This window comes from Microcaecilia unicolor, chromosome 14 (genome assembly GCF_901765095.1).
Source record: "Microcaecilia unicolor chromosome 14, aMicUni1.1, whole genome shotgun sequence".
NCBI lineage: Eukaryota > Metazoa > Chordata > Amphibia > Gymnophiona > Siphonopidae > Microcaecilia > Microcaecilia unicolor.
The window spans coordinates 51,488,810-51,503,338 of record NC_044044.1 but is presented as its reverse complement, the minus strand read 5'-3'; the positions used below and the strand labels follow the sequence as shown (position 1 = coordinate 51,503,338).

General features: G+C 45.6%; 1 protein-coding gene across 4 annotated transcripts in view; it reads right to left on the bottom strand.

Moving 5' to 3' along the window:
* Nucleotides 1-6,711: 6,711 nt before the first annotated feature.
* PPOX (protoporphyrinogen oxidase) overlaps nt 6,712-14,529 on the bottom strand; it is a 34,939-nt gene continuing 27,121 nt past the window's right edge. For 3 of the 4 annotated variants that reach the window (XM_030188318.1, XM_030188319.1, XM_030188320.1), the window contains exons 11-13: nt 12,152-12,301; nt 10,598-10,640; nt 6,714-7,281 (exon numbers count right to left, since the gene is read on the bottom strand). In XM_030188318.1, the coding sequence (XP_030044178.1) occupies nt 7,148-7,281; nt 10,598-10,640; nt 12,152-12,301 (327 nt within the window). In that variant the 3' untranslated portion in view covers nt 6,714-7,147. Of the gene's footprint in view, nt 7,282-10,597; nt 10,641-12,151; nt 12,302-14,529 lie in introns of all 4 variants that reach the window. The other variant, XM_030188321.1, reaches the window with a different exon arrangement.

Below are 14,529 nucleotides of genomic sequence, written 5' to 3'. Positions count from 1 at the left end.
GTTCACGCTATCCAAAAATACTAGGACTAGAGGGCATGAGTTGAAGCTACAGTGTGGTAAATTTAAAACGAATCGGAGAAAATTTTTCTTCACCCAACGTGTAATTAGACTCTGGAATTCATTGCCGGAGAACGTGGTACGGGCGGTTAGCTTGACGGAGTTTAAAAAGGGGTTAGATAGATTCCTAAAGGACAAGTCCATAGACCGCTATTAAATGGACTGGAAAAATTCCTCATTTTTAGGTATAACTTGTCTGGAATGTTTTTACGTTTGGGGAGCGTGCCAGGTGCCCTTGACCTGGATTGGCCACTGTCGGTGACAGGATGCTGGGCTAGATGGACCTTTGGTCTTTCCCAGTATGGCACTACTTATGTACTTATGTACTTATGTACTTATGACTTCAATAGATAGCATCATGGACTACGGCGATGTCAGTTTAAAACCAGGATAGGCCAAAAAGTCTCTCTTCTGAGATGGGTAACTTGGCAGCTCTGTAATCCTTGTCTCAATTTATTTTACCCGTTAGGAAAGGAACATCCTGAACTGGAATCATGCCTTGTGCAATATGCTCCCTAGCGCTTCTACCATGCCCTCTGCTCCACAGTCTCTGTAGGAGAGGCAACGGACGGGGAACAATTGTGCCCACATCTCTCGTGTGCCCTGTGCAGCTGCACAGCCCTTGGAATGATTCTGTAATAGGGAGTAAATTTTCCTACGCATAGTTGAGCCTAACATGCAGATATAAATGACCTTGATGTATTGAGTGGGTTTTCAGCTGTGTGTAAACTTGAGAACACAGAAAAGCTATACTCTGGGGTGGGGGGTGGGGGGGGGGGGGGGGAAAGGGGAAGTGTGCTGTGAACCTTCATACTAACTAAATGTTTAAAAAAAAGGATGTGTGTAAGCCAAGGCTGGACAAGTGCTGGGCTCCAGGTTGCCTAGAAGTTGCACATTGGCACCCGGGATTTCACGCCTCCCGATTGTTAATGTGTTTTGTAGCACTGTCTCAAACAGCACTGCAGTTTGGCTCTATATGTAAGATTGAGCCGCGCAGTGCAAGACGTTTTGGAGTCTTGAAGCTTCAAGTCACATGGGACTGAAACTGTGGGACCAGCCTGAACTTCCTGTATTATGTGGCTCAAGTTTACAATAAAGCTGAATCATAGCAGAAAAGGTAGCCTGCGAGGAGAGGGAATAGGTAGTAGAGAGAGAGACTGGGTGAAGGGTGCATGGAAGGGGGAAGTTGTGAGAGACAGATTGGGTGAAGGCTGCAGAGGGGGGGAGTTGAAAGAGAGACTGTGAAGGCTGCAGGGGGGGGGGAGTTGAGAGAGAGACTGGGTAAAGGCTGAGGAAGGGGTTGACAGAGAGAACTCAGTGGATTAAGGCTGAAGGGAGGGGAGTATTATAAGTATTGTCATACTGGGAAAGAGCAAAGGTCCATCGAGCCCAACATCCTGTTTCCAACAGTGGCCAATCCAGGTCACAGATACCCAGGAAGATCCCAAAAATGTACAAAACATTTTATACTGCTTATCCCAGAAATAGTGGATTTTCCATGTCCATTTACTAATGGTCTATGGACTTTGCCTTTAGGAAGCCGTCCAAACCTTTTTTAAACTCCGCTAAGCTAACCGCCTTTACCAGATTCTCTGGCAACAAATTCCAGAGTTTAATTACACGTTGAGTGAAGAAAAAGTTTCTCCGATTCGTTTTAAATTTACTACATTGTAGCTTCATCGCATGCCCCCTAGTCCTAGTATTTTTGGAAAGCGTAAACAGACGCTTCACATCTACCCGTTCAACTCCACTCATTATTTTATAGACCTCTATCATATTTCCCCTCAGCCGCCTTTTCTCCAAGCTGAAGAGCCCTAGCCTCTTTAGCCTTTCCTCATAGGGAAGTCATTCCAGCCCCTTTATCATTTTCGTCGCCCTTCTCTGCTCCTTTTCTAATTCCACTATATCTTTTTTGAGACGCGGCGACCAGAATTGAACACAATATTCGAGGTGTGGTTGCACCATGGAGCGATACAAAGGCATTATAACAAATTTTCAAATACATTTACATTCACATAGAAATAAGAAAAAGTCCAAATATACTTGGGTATATGTATAAAGTATTACATACCATGTAAAATGAGTTTATCTTGTTGGGCAGTCTGGATGGACCGTTCAGGTCTTTATCTGCTGTCATTTATTATGTTACTATAACACCCTCTAGCTCACATCAATGACAGGGGAATTACCATAGAATACCTACATCTATTGTTAAGGGAAAAAAGAAGAAAAAAAACCCCAAAACATTGCTGCTTCATAACCATAATGACTCCTATCTAACAATCACTTCCCATTAACCTAAATAAAATTTTCCAACTGTAAAGATTCTAAAAAGATAAATTTGCTGATAAATATACCTGTAAGTACATTATTACTTAAGAAAACTGCTCCCAAGTAGTCATATAGGGTTTCAGGCTCAAAAAGGCCATCTGAGTTGCTCTGGATACATCAGGAAATTATCCTTTCACCACAAAATTTCTCATCCTTTTTTTTTGTTTGTTTTTAAAATAACTTCTTAGAACAAGTCTCTTATCAGTCTCATTAACAAAAGTAACTAAGAACTAGAGGTAATAATATCCTGTGAAATCTTCCAGGAAAGCCATCAGATCTACACCTAAGGCTACTAGTTGATCTACCTCTTGATGGTCAACCAAAATCTCCTTGAGCTATTGCCTAAAAAGAGGAGATAATAGTTAAATACAAGCTCTGCGTGCTCTAATGTAGAATGAACAACATGAAAATCTTTCAAAAAGGACACCGAAGTAGCTTGTAAAGTAGAAACTTGAGTCTGAACTACAGAAACTTGTTTTACCAGCAAAGCTAAGTTAGAGTCCACATTAATTTATCCAACACTTGTTCAGTAAAAGAAACAGTCTTGAGTAATGACTGACTTAAACAGCTCTTCCATCAGGGAACTGAAAGACCACAAATCTCTCAAAATTACTTCCTTAACCATGTCCCCTAAGGGGACCTCTGCTTGAGGGGTTGCCACATTCATTTTAGGAATTTTCACAAACGAAAGAGCCATCGTGTCAGCCTTTTCACTAGGCCCTGCGGGGGAATGGGGAACCTATTAGGTTGAACAGGAGGAGTCCTATCCAGAGGACTAAGCGAAACTTCAATGGGAGAAAGAGAGTACCCGTGTTCCAACGATGTCCTTCGATCTCACAGGAGTGAAACGTTTATCCATCTGGCCAACTGCTGCAGAAGTGGATACCCTTTGGCTTCCCCATAGTGTCCCAAAATTAACCATGCTACATAAGTCCTTGGCCCCTTTGGTTACAGTGTCAGCCTTTAGTAGCGTCAGGAAAGCTGTCCTGCCTGATGCACTGGAACTCTGCCAAAGCTTCTGCTCTCCTCCTGCTCGTTGACACAGCAGCAGGGCTCCTTCCAAATCTCAGACGCCAAAATCTCTGGTCACCCCGCTGCACTGTTGGCCTTTAGTAGCATTTAGGGGGCTCCAGTTTAATATCGGGAAGGCTGTCCTGCCTGGTGCCCGATGGAGACCGACACTGGAACTCTGCAAAAGCTTCCATTCTCCTCCCATTCGTTAACAGAGCAGGAGGGCTCCTTCCAAATATCTGACGCCAAAAAGAAAGTCTTCTCTCTTGGCTCTTTGTTTCACCTATGTAGATGGTGCTGTCACAGCTTGCAGTATACTTTGGAAAAAGAGACTATTGGCTTTTGCCAGTTATTTGCAGAGGCACTGTACGAAACTGGTTACTAAATGTTTCTTTGTCCACAGAGACGAAATAGGAAAAGAGCCTTAGTCAGTTGGTTTCTAAAAGCGCTGTTGCTGATTTTGTTAGAGGATCTCCCCCTTCCTTCAGCTTCAATAGGGACAATGTTGGAAGAGGGAGGGAATGGGGGCAAAGGTGGGAGAGACACTAATAAGGTATCGACCTTACTAATGAAAAAGGTAGATAAGGCCTCAGCTGACGGAACTGAGGGGGAGGGAGAAACCGCTCTGCAATGCCGGCACGGCCCATTCAAAGTAAATGGACTGTTGGCAGACGCTAGCGCAGCTTTGTAAAAGGGGCCTAAGGGAGGTCAGGGGTCAACTCAAAAGTAAGCTCTTTAAAAAATAAAACAAATACCAAAAGTGGTCAATGCATATAGAACATCTAAAGAAATAAGCAGACCAGTAAAAAAATTTTTGACCATATTATAAAAGTAAACAAAAACGATCTTAAAAAAAATGTAAAATGAGAATATGGCAATGTACTAAAACCAAAGATGAATCTGAAAACAGCGTAAGAGCATAAGCGTTGCAATACTGGGACAGATCAAAGGTCCATCAAGCCCAGTATCCTGTTTCCAACAGTGGCCAATCCAGGTCACAAGCGCCTGGCAAGATCTGAGAACATTAAAACAGATTTTATGCTGCTGTTCCTAGAAAAAAAAGCAGTGGATTTTCCCAAGTCCATCTTAATAATGACTTATTTTTCTTTTAGGAAATTAGCCAAACCTTTTTTAAACCCTGCTAAGCTAACTGCTTTTACCATATTCTCTGGCAATTAATTTTTAATTGCATATTGAGTGAATACATTTTTTTCTCTGGTTTGTTTTAAAATTTCTACTTAGTAGCTTCTCTGCTTGCTCCCTAATCCTAGTATTTTTGGAAAGAGTAAACAAGCGATTCACACCTACCTGTTCCACTCAGTATTTTATAGACCTCTATCATATCTCCCCTCAGCCGTCTCTTCTCCAAGCTGAAGAGCCCTAGCAGCTTTAGCCTTTCCTCATAGGGAAGTCATCTCATCCTCTTTCACTTTCGTAGCCCTTCTCTGTACCTTTTCTAATTCCAGTATATCTTTTTAGAGATGTGGTGACCAAAATCGCACACGGCATTCGAGGTGTGGTCGCACCATGGAACTTAGCTTGCCCATCTGAAATCGCTACGAAACAGACTTGAAAAACGCTACGAAAGGCATGATTTTATGCATTTCAGCGGCCATACTTTGTACAAATGTCGTCATTGGAGTTGTAAATTGGGGGAGAAAGCAAACGAGAAAATTGTTAAAAATGGTGAAGAACCTATTGATAAGAAGTATGAAAAAAACATATCAAAAACAGGCTTGTACATTTATTTGTTGCATTTGTATCCCACATTTTCCCCACCTATTTGCAGGCTCAATGTGGTTTACAGTATGGTCGTTGGAGACCATGAAAATGTGGCAGAAAGATACAGAAATATTTCCCATAGTTTTGGGTGCCACAGGCTTGATCAAAAAGGTTTAAAGCACGCCTGGATAAGCTGCCTATTCATGTTGCAGCTTAGGAACTTCAACAGAAGACAGGCCATAAATAGAATCTTGGAGAGATGCTTTAGAAGGAGCCTATTTACAACTTATTAGGAATCTTGATAATACCACCTTTCCTGCATTGTATAGCAAGATGGTTTACAATCAGTTTATTTGTTTACTGAACAGAGGCCCTGTTTCTCCTGTGTTGCTGCTTCAGGGGATTCAGTCGAGACAATTCAATTCAAAAGTGCACAAGACGCTTCTCAGTATCTTAGAATGGCACAGCAAGCACACGTCTTCACTGTTGTGCAAATTTGAAGCGATTGCTCCTTTTGAAATGTCTCTCCGTTTATGGCCTGCTATATTATGTAGGAACTAGTAAAAGAGGCCCGTTTCTGGAGCAAATGAAACGGGCGCTAGTAGCAAGGTTTTCCTCCCCAACTCCCCCCTTCTCCCTCCCTCCCTCCCTACCTACCAACCCCTTCGTCATTCTGATGCCATTGCTCCACACCTCCTGAACGCACCATACGCCATTGCTCCGCCTTCGGTGTGTGACGCCATTGCTCCGCCCTCGACATCACGTTTGACGCAAGGGCGGGGCCCCTTGGCGATTTCGGTGGCTTCACCACCACGAACCCTTCGAACCCATCTTGAAGGAAGTGACGGAAGTGACGTCAGTGTCTTCAGAACGTTGAGGGTGAGTTTTATTATATAAGATATGGATAGTGGAGGTTTTTTCTTTGACCTCTGATTGAATTGGCTCCTACCCGGTGTGCTTGTGCTCAATTGGTTTTGGTGAACCATTGTTTTAAGGTCTTCACCCCCCCACCCCCCCCTAATTTTGATGCAATATGTTTAATATGCTAAACCAGCAAAGGAGCCATAACAGAATCTATTCAGCTGTAGCTTTTGTTGATATTCAGGTTTTTATGTAGTTTATATTACTCTTTGGTGTATGGTAGCCGTGTTAGCCCACTTTTAAAGGTAAAGGTAAAGGAAATATTTTGTTTTATTTCTATTGATTACCTTGATATATGGGCAAACCTAACCCATTTGGTGACACTGCCCCCCCCCCCCCCCCCCCCCCCACTCTTACAATTCATTTACTTTCTCTTTGAAAACAGGTAAAGCATATTACAAAAAAATATTACAGGAAGAGAAAGAGATGACTTGCATTTACTTCCTTTAGGAACTCAAAAAGCCTCAGGCGAGGGCTGATATTGGTGGCCAACCCAATCTCATCACCTGCTTGAAACAGGAACTTGGATTGCAAAACAGCCAGAGAAGGGCTCAAGTACAGGGCAAACCGATCACTAACCTGTACTCTCACCGAACAAGGTTGAAAACCTTTCCAGGGCATTTCCTTTGCCAAGTTTCAGGGTTTAATATGCATGCCAGAATGAATGCTTCCAACAACAGATAGGAGTGCAACTTTTATTTACTCTCCTCCCCTCTTCCCCCAAACAAAAGTTATAGTTTAGTCCTTTTTCTCTGAATGTCCTGCATGATCATTCTTCTGGGCTAGAAATGGTTTCTATATTGTAAGAGGATGGTGCTGGTTTCCTGAACCCATGCTTGGAGGCTAAACCGGAGGTTAAAAACAGCCCACTGTCGCCGCTGTGCAACATTTACCACATTCTCACAGCAAACGTTAATCCTCTGGCCTACTGAACATTGAATGTTACTTTTGGCTATTATTCTCCATCTTCTTTAAATGGCTCCACTGTCCCTGCATGGAAGCAGCCATATTGGAAAGATGGCTGCTCGTGGTGTCACGGACACTACATCAACCAAGTGGGTAGGTGTGTGTAAGCATTTGATATTGTTGCAAGGTTCTCTGCTTATTACAGGTATTGAAAAAGCTTTTCCACTGCGTTCCGCGCGCTGAAGATACAGTCATTCACAGAGACGCCCTCGTAGGATGCACCCACAACACTCAGAGGCAGCATCTGGTGTTTAAGGTACTTGAAAATATTTTCTGTTGGGAGAAAGGAAGCCAGTGAGATGTAATAAATGGTTCAGGAAAGCATCAAAAACTCAAACAGGTCCCTAAGGGTGAGGAAAGATTATTCTGCTGTCATGGCCGAGTGCTCTGTGGGCCCTGGCCACTCTCATACCAGCTGGTCAACGTTGGACACAGCCCCATTATAATAAGGGGCCCTGGAGAACTGTGTCCTCATCACAGCCAAGGGCCCCAATGGTTACTAGTAATCTAACAGAAGGAAACAAGGCAATGTCAGTTAGATATGGAGGAGCAGATGGGAAAGGAGGAAGATGTAATTACAGAGGCAATGAGGGGGTTTAATTTACCTATTTATAAACAGCCAAATCAGGCCCAGAAGCCTTTTAAGCACCATTCCCTCCTCCCACCACATATGGACCACCAGACAACAAATCAGCCCAACACAAAACCCATCAAAATAATGGTACACAGTCAAACCCCATATCAGCAATCAGAAAAGCGATTCTGCAACTCTGAAAAGTCATCTGGTTCAAATGATTCCCTGCAACTACAGTTATGAGGTTTTCCATTTCCTCTGGACATGCAAATAACTAAGCCCCAGGTGCAAATTGGTGACAGATGGTTCCAACACGAAGGTCCTAGACCTTGGCCTGCTCCTGGCTTTCCTCTGTGACTTAACTGCGCATACCTTGAGCAGGGAGGACTGACTGGACCCTGTTTAGGCTTATAGAGCTAAACTGGTCTACCTCCCAACAACACCAGAAGAGGCAGTAATTATATTTGGCTAAAGATTTAACAGGCAGTCAGTAGAAACTTGTAAGCGGAGCTCTATCCCAATTTTGCTGTCAATTCTGGACTGTGTGCAACCTCTTAATCTATCGGGAATCCCCGCCAATTAAGCACTGAACTAATCCACTTGCCCCAAAATAAAGCAATAAGGAGGTAATTCTATACATTGCAGCCTAGACATATCTGCCACTTACGTGCACCATAGGCGCCCATAATTGGTAGTTCTAGGCACCTGCAGGGCAGGTTATAGGCATGTCTTCATGTGCAGCACTTGGCACATGGAGGTGTGCCCATTTACACCTCTCGCTGACATGGTATATATGGGCATGCCTAAACTTAGGTGTGTCCAAGGCCGCCAAGAAGGGGTTGCAGTGGGGGGGGGGGGGGGGGCAAGATTCCCCCAGGTCTAGCCTCCAAGGGGGGCCTGGCACTAGGGTCTGTCTCTCTCCTGCTCTTTGATGAGATCCAGATGATCACGTCCCGAGAGGAGCAGGAGAGACAGACTCCAGCACTGGGCCCCCCCCTTAGAGGGGAGGAGCAGACACAGGGCTTTGGGGCCTCTGGTTTGGCTGGCGGGGCTGCTGCATTACCTGCCCTGCTGCTTCCCCTCACCTTGCACATTCTGGGTTTTGATGAAATTGAGCATGAATGACCTGAGGGGAAGCGAAAAGCTGCAGGGCAGGCAATGAAGCAGAGAACAGCAGTGGAGGAAGGCGTCTGCTGGTGGGGCTTGGAGACTCCCGCCAGGTCAAGGTATGAAGTTGTGGTGGGGGGCAGGAAGGTGGGCAAAATGTGCCCCCCCCAATTTTTGAAGTCTGGCTACGCAATGTCCTTGGGGGGGGGGGGGGGGGGGGGGCGGGGAAGGCCGGCAGCAGGCAGTAGCAGCGGTCCTGCCCCAGGCCCGGCTCCAGTAGCCCTGGGTGTGCCAATGCTCAGGGCTGCCGAGAGGGGGGAGAGGAGCAGCAGGGGGTGGGCAAGGTACCCTGGGCCCAGCCTCCAAGGAGGGCCCGGTGTCAGCCATCGAGAGAGACAGCTCTGCCAGCCAAGGGTATCTTCTTCCTGCCGCGTCCCATCTATGCAGAAACAGGAAGTTACTTCACAGGAGGCGGGACACAGCAAGAAGAAGGACCTGTGGCCGGCACAGTAGTCTCTATCGCTGGGGGGAAGGGGAGAAGTGGTGGTGGCTGGGCCCTGGTTTGTTTGTCCTGGACCTGGCTTTGTCTCTTGGCAGCCCTTCCCATGCTGACATGCTAGAATTCTATAATGGCTTCTTGGTGCACAGATGCCATTGTAGAATCAGTGCCCAGTACTTGGCATCGGCTCCTATAAATGAAGGCACCAATTTACAAAATTGCCTCCTAACTTACCTAAAAGCCAGAGTTTGGCTCACATATCTGCAAAGGCACTTTCAGGCTTATTTTCAAAAGAGAAGGGCGCCCATCTTTCGACATAAATCGGGAGATGGGCGTCCTTCTTCCAGGGTCGCCCAAATCGGCATAATCGAAAGCCGATTTTGGGTGTCCCCAACTGCTTTCCATCGCGGGGACAACCAAAGTTCATGGGGGCGTGTCGGAGGCGTAGCAAAGGCAGGACTTGGGTGTCCTCAACCCATAATGGAAAAAAGAAGGGCGTCCCTGGCGACCACTTGGCTGACTTAACTTGGTCCCTTTTTTCTTACGACCAAGCCTCAAAAAGGTGCCCGAACTGACCAGATGACCACCGGAGGGAATCAGGGATGACCTCCCCTTACTCGCCCAACGGTCACTAACCCCCCCACCCTCAAAAAACAACTTTAAAAATATTTTGTGCCAGCTTCTATGCCAGTGTCAAATGTCATACACAGGACCCTCGCAGCAGTATGCAGGTCCCTGGAGCAGTTTTAGTGGGTGCAGTGCACTTCAGGCAGGCGGACCCAGGCCCATCCCCCTACCTGTTACACTTGTGGTGGTAAATGTGAGCCCTTCAAAACCCACCACAAACCCACTGTACCCACATCTAGGTGCCCCCCTTCACCCGTAAGGGCTATGGTAGTGGTGTACAGTTGTGGGGAGTGGGTTTGGGGGGGGGGGGTTGGGGGGCTCAGCACACAAGGTAAGGGAGGTATGCACCTGAGAGCAATTTTTGAAGTCCACTGCAGTGCTCCCTAGGGTGCCCGGTTGGTGTCCTGGCATGTCAGGGGAACCAGTGCACTATGGATGCTGGCTCCTCCAACAACCAAATGGCTTGGATTTGGTCGTTTCTGAGATGGGTGTCCTTGGTTTCCATTATTGCCGAAAATCAGAAACGACCAAGTCTAAGGATGACCATCTCTACGGTCGACCTAAATTTCAGGATTTGGGCGTCCCCAACCATATTATCGAAAGAAAAGATGGACGCCCATCTTGTTTCGATCATTCGGGTTTCCCTGCCCCTTCATGGGGCCGTCCTGCGAGGACATCCCCAGGAAAACTTGGGCGTCCCTTTCAATTATGCCCTTCTACTTCAACCAAAGTTTCGCATTACTCTCCAGCAACCATTCCCCAAGTAAGATAAGCCAGCTTACCTGTGCGTTGCCAGTGTCCCAGGGTGTACTGTGGGATGCAGGCCTACAGAGACAAAGAAAAGAGAAAAGAAAAATTGGGACTGGCTTTTCTATCACCAGTGCCATTTGAACATCCCAGCGTAGCTCAATGCATGCAGAAATTAAGGCCCGATATTTGAAAAAAGCTGAGCTCCTAAATTTATGCCTTATTTTCAGCCAAAATTATGAGGTTTTCATAAAGTTTCATCTTAATTTAGGAACTTAAAAATTATGCTTACAAATTTATTACTGCTATTCATTAGATCAGGGGTTCTCATAGTCCTTGAACACAGTCAGGTTTTTAGGATATCCACAATGAATATGCAGAAGACTTCCACAGAAGACTTAGGTTTTTCTTCCTCATTTAATACCATCACACATGAAAAAGTCCATTAGCTTGACCTATTGACAGTTACTGATTCTTTCCCTCATCAGTTCTGTACCTTTTCATTTTAAGAGGCCATTAAAGTGTCATGGTTTGACCATTTTTGGTTCAATTATTCTCTGTCATGGCTGGAGAAAGCTAAGGGGCCCTTTTACTAAAGCACAGCAAGCCAGAAATACCGCTGGCCCAATGCGGCTGCTGGCGGTAATTCCACCCCCAGTGAGCGGCATTTCTGGCGCTGTTGGAATTATTTATTTATTTAGATTTTGATCACACCTTTTTTCAGTAGTAGCTCAAGGTGATTTACATTCAGGTACACTGGATATTTCTTTGTCCCAGGAGGGCTCACAATCTAAGTTTGTACCTGAGGCAATGGAGGGTTAAGTGACTTGCCCAAGATCACAAGGAGCAGCAGCAGGATTTGAACCGGCCACCTCTGGATTGCAAGACCGGTGCTCTAACCACTAGGGCACTCCTCCACTCAGCAACATTCCGTGTAGAATCACCAATAATAGCAACATTCCATCTAGAATCTCAAATAGTAGCAACGTCGATGGTCCACTGCACTAACCACTAGGCCACTAGGCTACTCCTCTCCATTAGCAACGTTCCATGTAGAATCACCAATGGCAACATTCCATGTTCCACTGCACTAACCACTAGGCCACTCCTCCACTAGCAACATTCCATGTAGAAGCCTGCCCTTGCAGATCAGCAATGCAGCCGCGCAGGCTTCTGTTTCTGTGAGTCTGACGTCCTGCACGTACGTGCAGGACGTCAGACTCACAGAAGCAGAAGCCTGCGCGGCCGTGTTGCTGATCTGCAAGGGCAGGCTTCTGTTTCTCTGTCCCAGGAGGGCTCACAATCTAAGTTTGTACCCAAGGCAATGGAGGGTTAAGTGACTTGCCCAAGATCACAAGGAGCAGCAGCAGGATTTGAACCGGCCACCTCTGGATTGCAAGACCTGTGCTCTAACCACTAGGCCACTCCTCCAGTCCACTCTTACACTTTTTGTAAAGTTAATACCGCAGGGACGATCCCAAAATATAAACTAGAGAAAACAATCAACTGCCCGGTTTAATTACTTTACACCCCTCCCCCCTCCACCGGCCGGTGCTGTGTGGAGGATGATACAGTAGCCAGGACTTTACCTTGTGCAGTTTAACGATAGCTCGTGTTGGTGTTTCAGATATGCCCAGGTGTGACGTCACTGCCTCACGTGCCCTACAGAGTATCTGGTCATGGGACACTTTATCTGGATCTCCGATGCCTACCTCAAACCAGGCACCTCCCATCATCACCTACAAAAAGGATCCCACAAGGAAATGATTAGCCAATCAGCCAGAAATGTGGTGTTCCTGAGTAGTAAAGCCCTTGGTGCTATTAGAAATATCACTGGGCTAGTGGCCGCAGCGTCTTCAGGTCAGTCAAAGCAGAAAGCTGTGAAAAGAAAATACTGGATATTATGTAGGATATGCCCTGATGAGAGGTGGAGTGAAGGTAGTGGCCAGGGAGGGGGGGGGGGGGGGGGGGGGGGGGGGACAAGCCATGCATGACAGTGCCCTGATGAGACCTGGATGGAAAAGAGAAAGAATGTGCATGATAGCCCTCTAATAATAGTCAGATGAGATGTGGCAAGGACAATGAAATGACTGTATGTTGGCTCCCTGATGAGTACCAGATGGAAAGGAGTAAGGAGAGAAGCAGTGTATAAATGAGGGCATAATTAGAAGGCAGAGGCCGACTGAATTTTGGTTTCAGAATTGGCACCAAAACCAGCTCAAAATTTGGATTTGATCTTGTTTCAGTTTCAGTTGAAAATGCCAGTGCATTTTCAGCTGAAATTAGAGCTGTACAAAATGGCATATTTTACTATTTGGCCAAATACGAATAATGAAAAATATTATTAATAAGAATAATGGGCACTGAGCTTTAACATAAACAATAAAAGAAGCAACAAGTCTACGGTATTGGTGGTCTAGAAGGGGCAGGAGCGACTGAAGATTGCTCTTGCCACAACTAGCCACTAAACCACCAATGATATACTACGACTAGGGGGCACGCAATGAAGCTACAAAGTAGTAAATTCAAAATGAAACGGAGAAAATATTTCTTCACTCAACTTGTAAAGAATGTGGTAAAAGCTGTTAGCTTGGCTGGGTTTAAATAAGGTTTGGATAGCTTCCTAAAAGAAAAGTCCATAAGCCATTATTAAAATAGACTTGGGGAAATCCACTGCTTATTTCTAGGATAAGCAGAATAAAATGTATTGTACTGTTTTGGGATCTTGCCAGGTATTTGTGACCTGCATTGGCCACTGTTGGAAACAGAATACTGGGCTTGATGGACCTTCGGTCTGGCCCAGTATGCCAACACTTATAAGTGTTTATTTTGGTAGGATTTAGCACAGTAGAGCCCCAGATTATTCATATTCAAATTTAAATCACTATTTAGCTGAATACAAATGTATTCAGGACACTATTGGGTCGAATCGAATAAAATTACAGCCCTAGCTGAAATTGGAACTGTGCTGTGCAGTCCTCACTCCCCCCCCCAAAGGAGTCCCCCTCCTGGAAGTACACCTACCCCCCCACCCCCATTTCCCCACGGGCCTACCATATTGTTGGAGGTCTAGAAAGGGCAGGAACGACTGAAGATTATTCTTGCCCTGACTAGCGATTAAACCACCAATGATATGGTAGGCCTGGGGGAGATGTAGAAGGAGAGGAGCTCCATGTGTTTGGGGTAGGGGAAGGAGGGAGGGGCTGTTCCCGTTTGGGGGCCAGAACAGTTTCAGTTTCAGTTTTGGCTGAAACTGAGTTGTGAATTTTGGCCACAGATTCGGTTTTGGCCCAAACCGAAAAAACTGGTTTTGTTTGGCCTCTCTTGAAAGGGGTAAAGAGAGAGGTTGTGTGTGAAAGTTCCCTAATGGGAGCCAAACAGGAAGAAATACAAAGAAAGTCTATGTGTGATGACTCCCTGATAAGAGCTAGGTGGGGAGGAGGAGACAGTGGTGCTGTAATGGCTGTTTTCTATTCATTCCCAGCTGTCTAGGACAATGAGTGGAGTGGAACAGGTGGATGTGAAGCGTCTGTTCACGCTTTCCAAAAATACTAGGACTAGGGGGCATGTGATGAAACTACAGTGTAGTAAATTTTAAAACAAATCGGAGAAAAGTTTTCTTCACCCAACGTGTAATTAAACTCTGGAATTCGTTGCCGGAGAAAGTGGTGAAGGCGTTTAGCTTAGCAGAGTTTAAAAAGAGGTTGGACGGTTTCCTAAAGGACAAGTCCATAAACCGCTACTAAATGGACTTGGGAAAAATCCACAATTCCAGGAATAACATGTACAGAATGTTTGTACGTTTGGGAAGCTTGCCAGGTGCCCTTGGCCTGGATTGGCCGCTGTCGTGGACAGGATGATGGGCTTGATGGACCCTTGGTCTTTTCCCAGTATGGCATTACTTATGTACTTATGTACTTATAACCCTCCTATGGCTTCACTTATATAGAAACAGAGAAAAATTAAG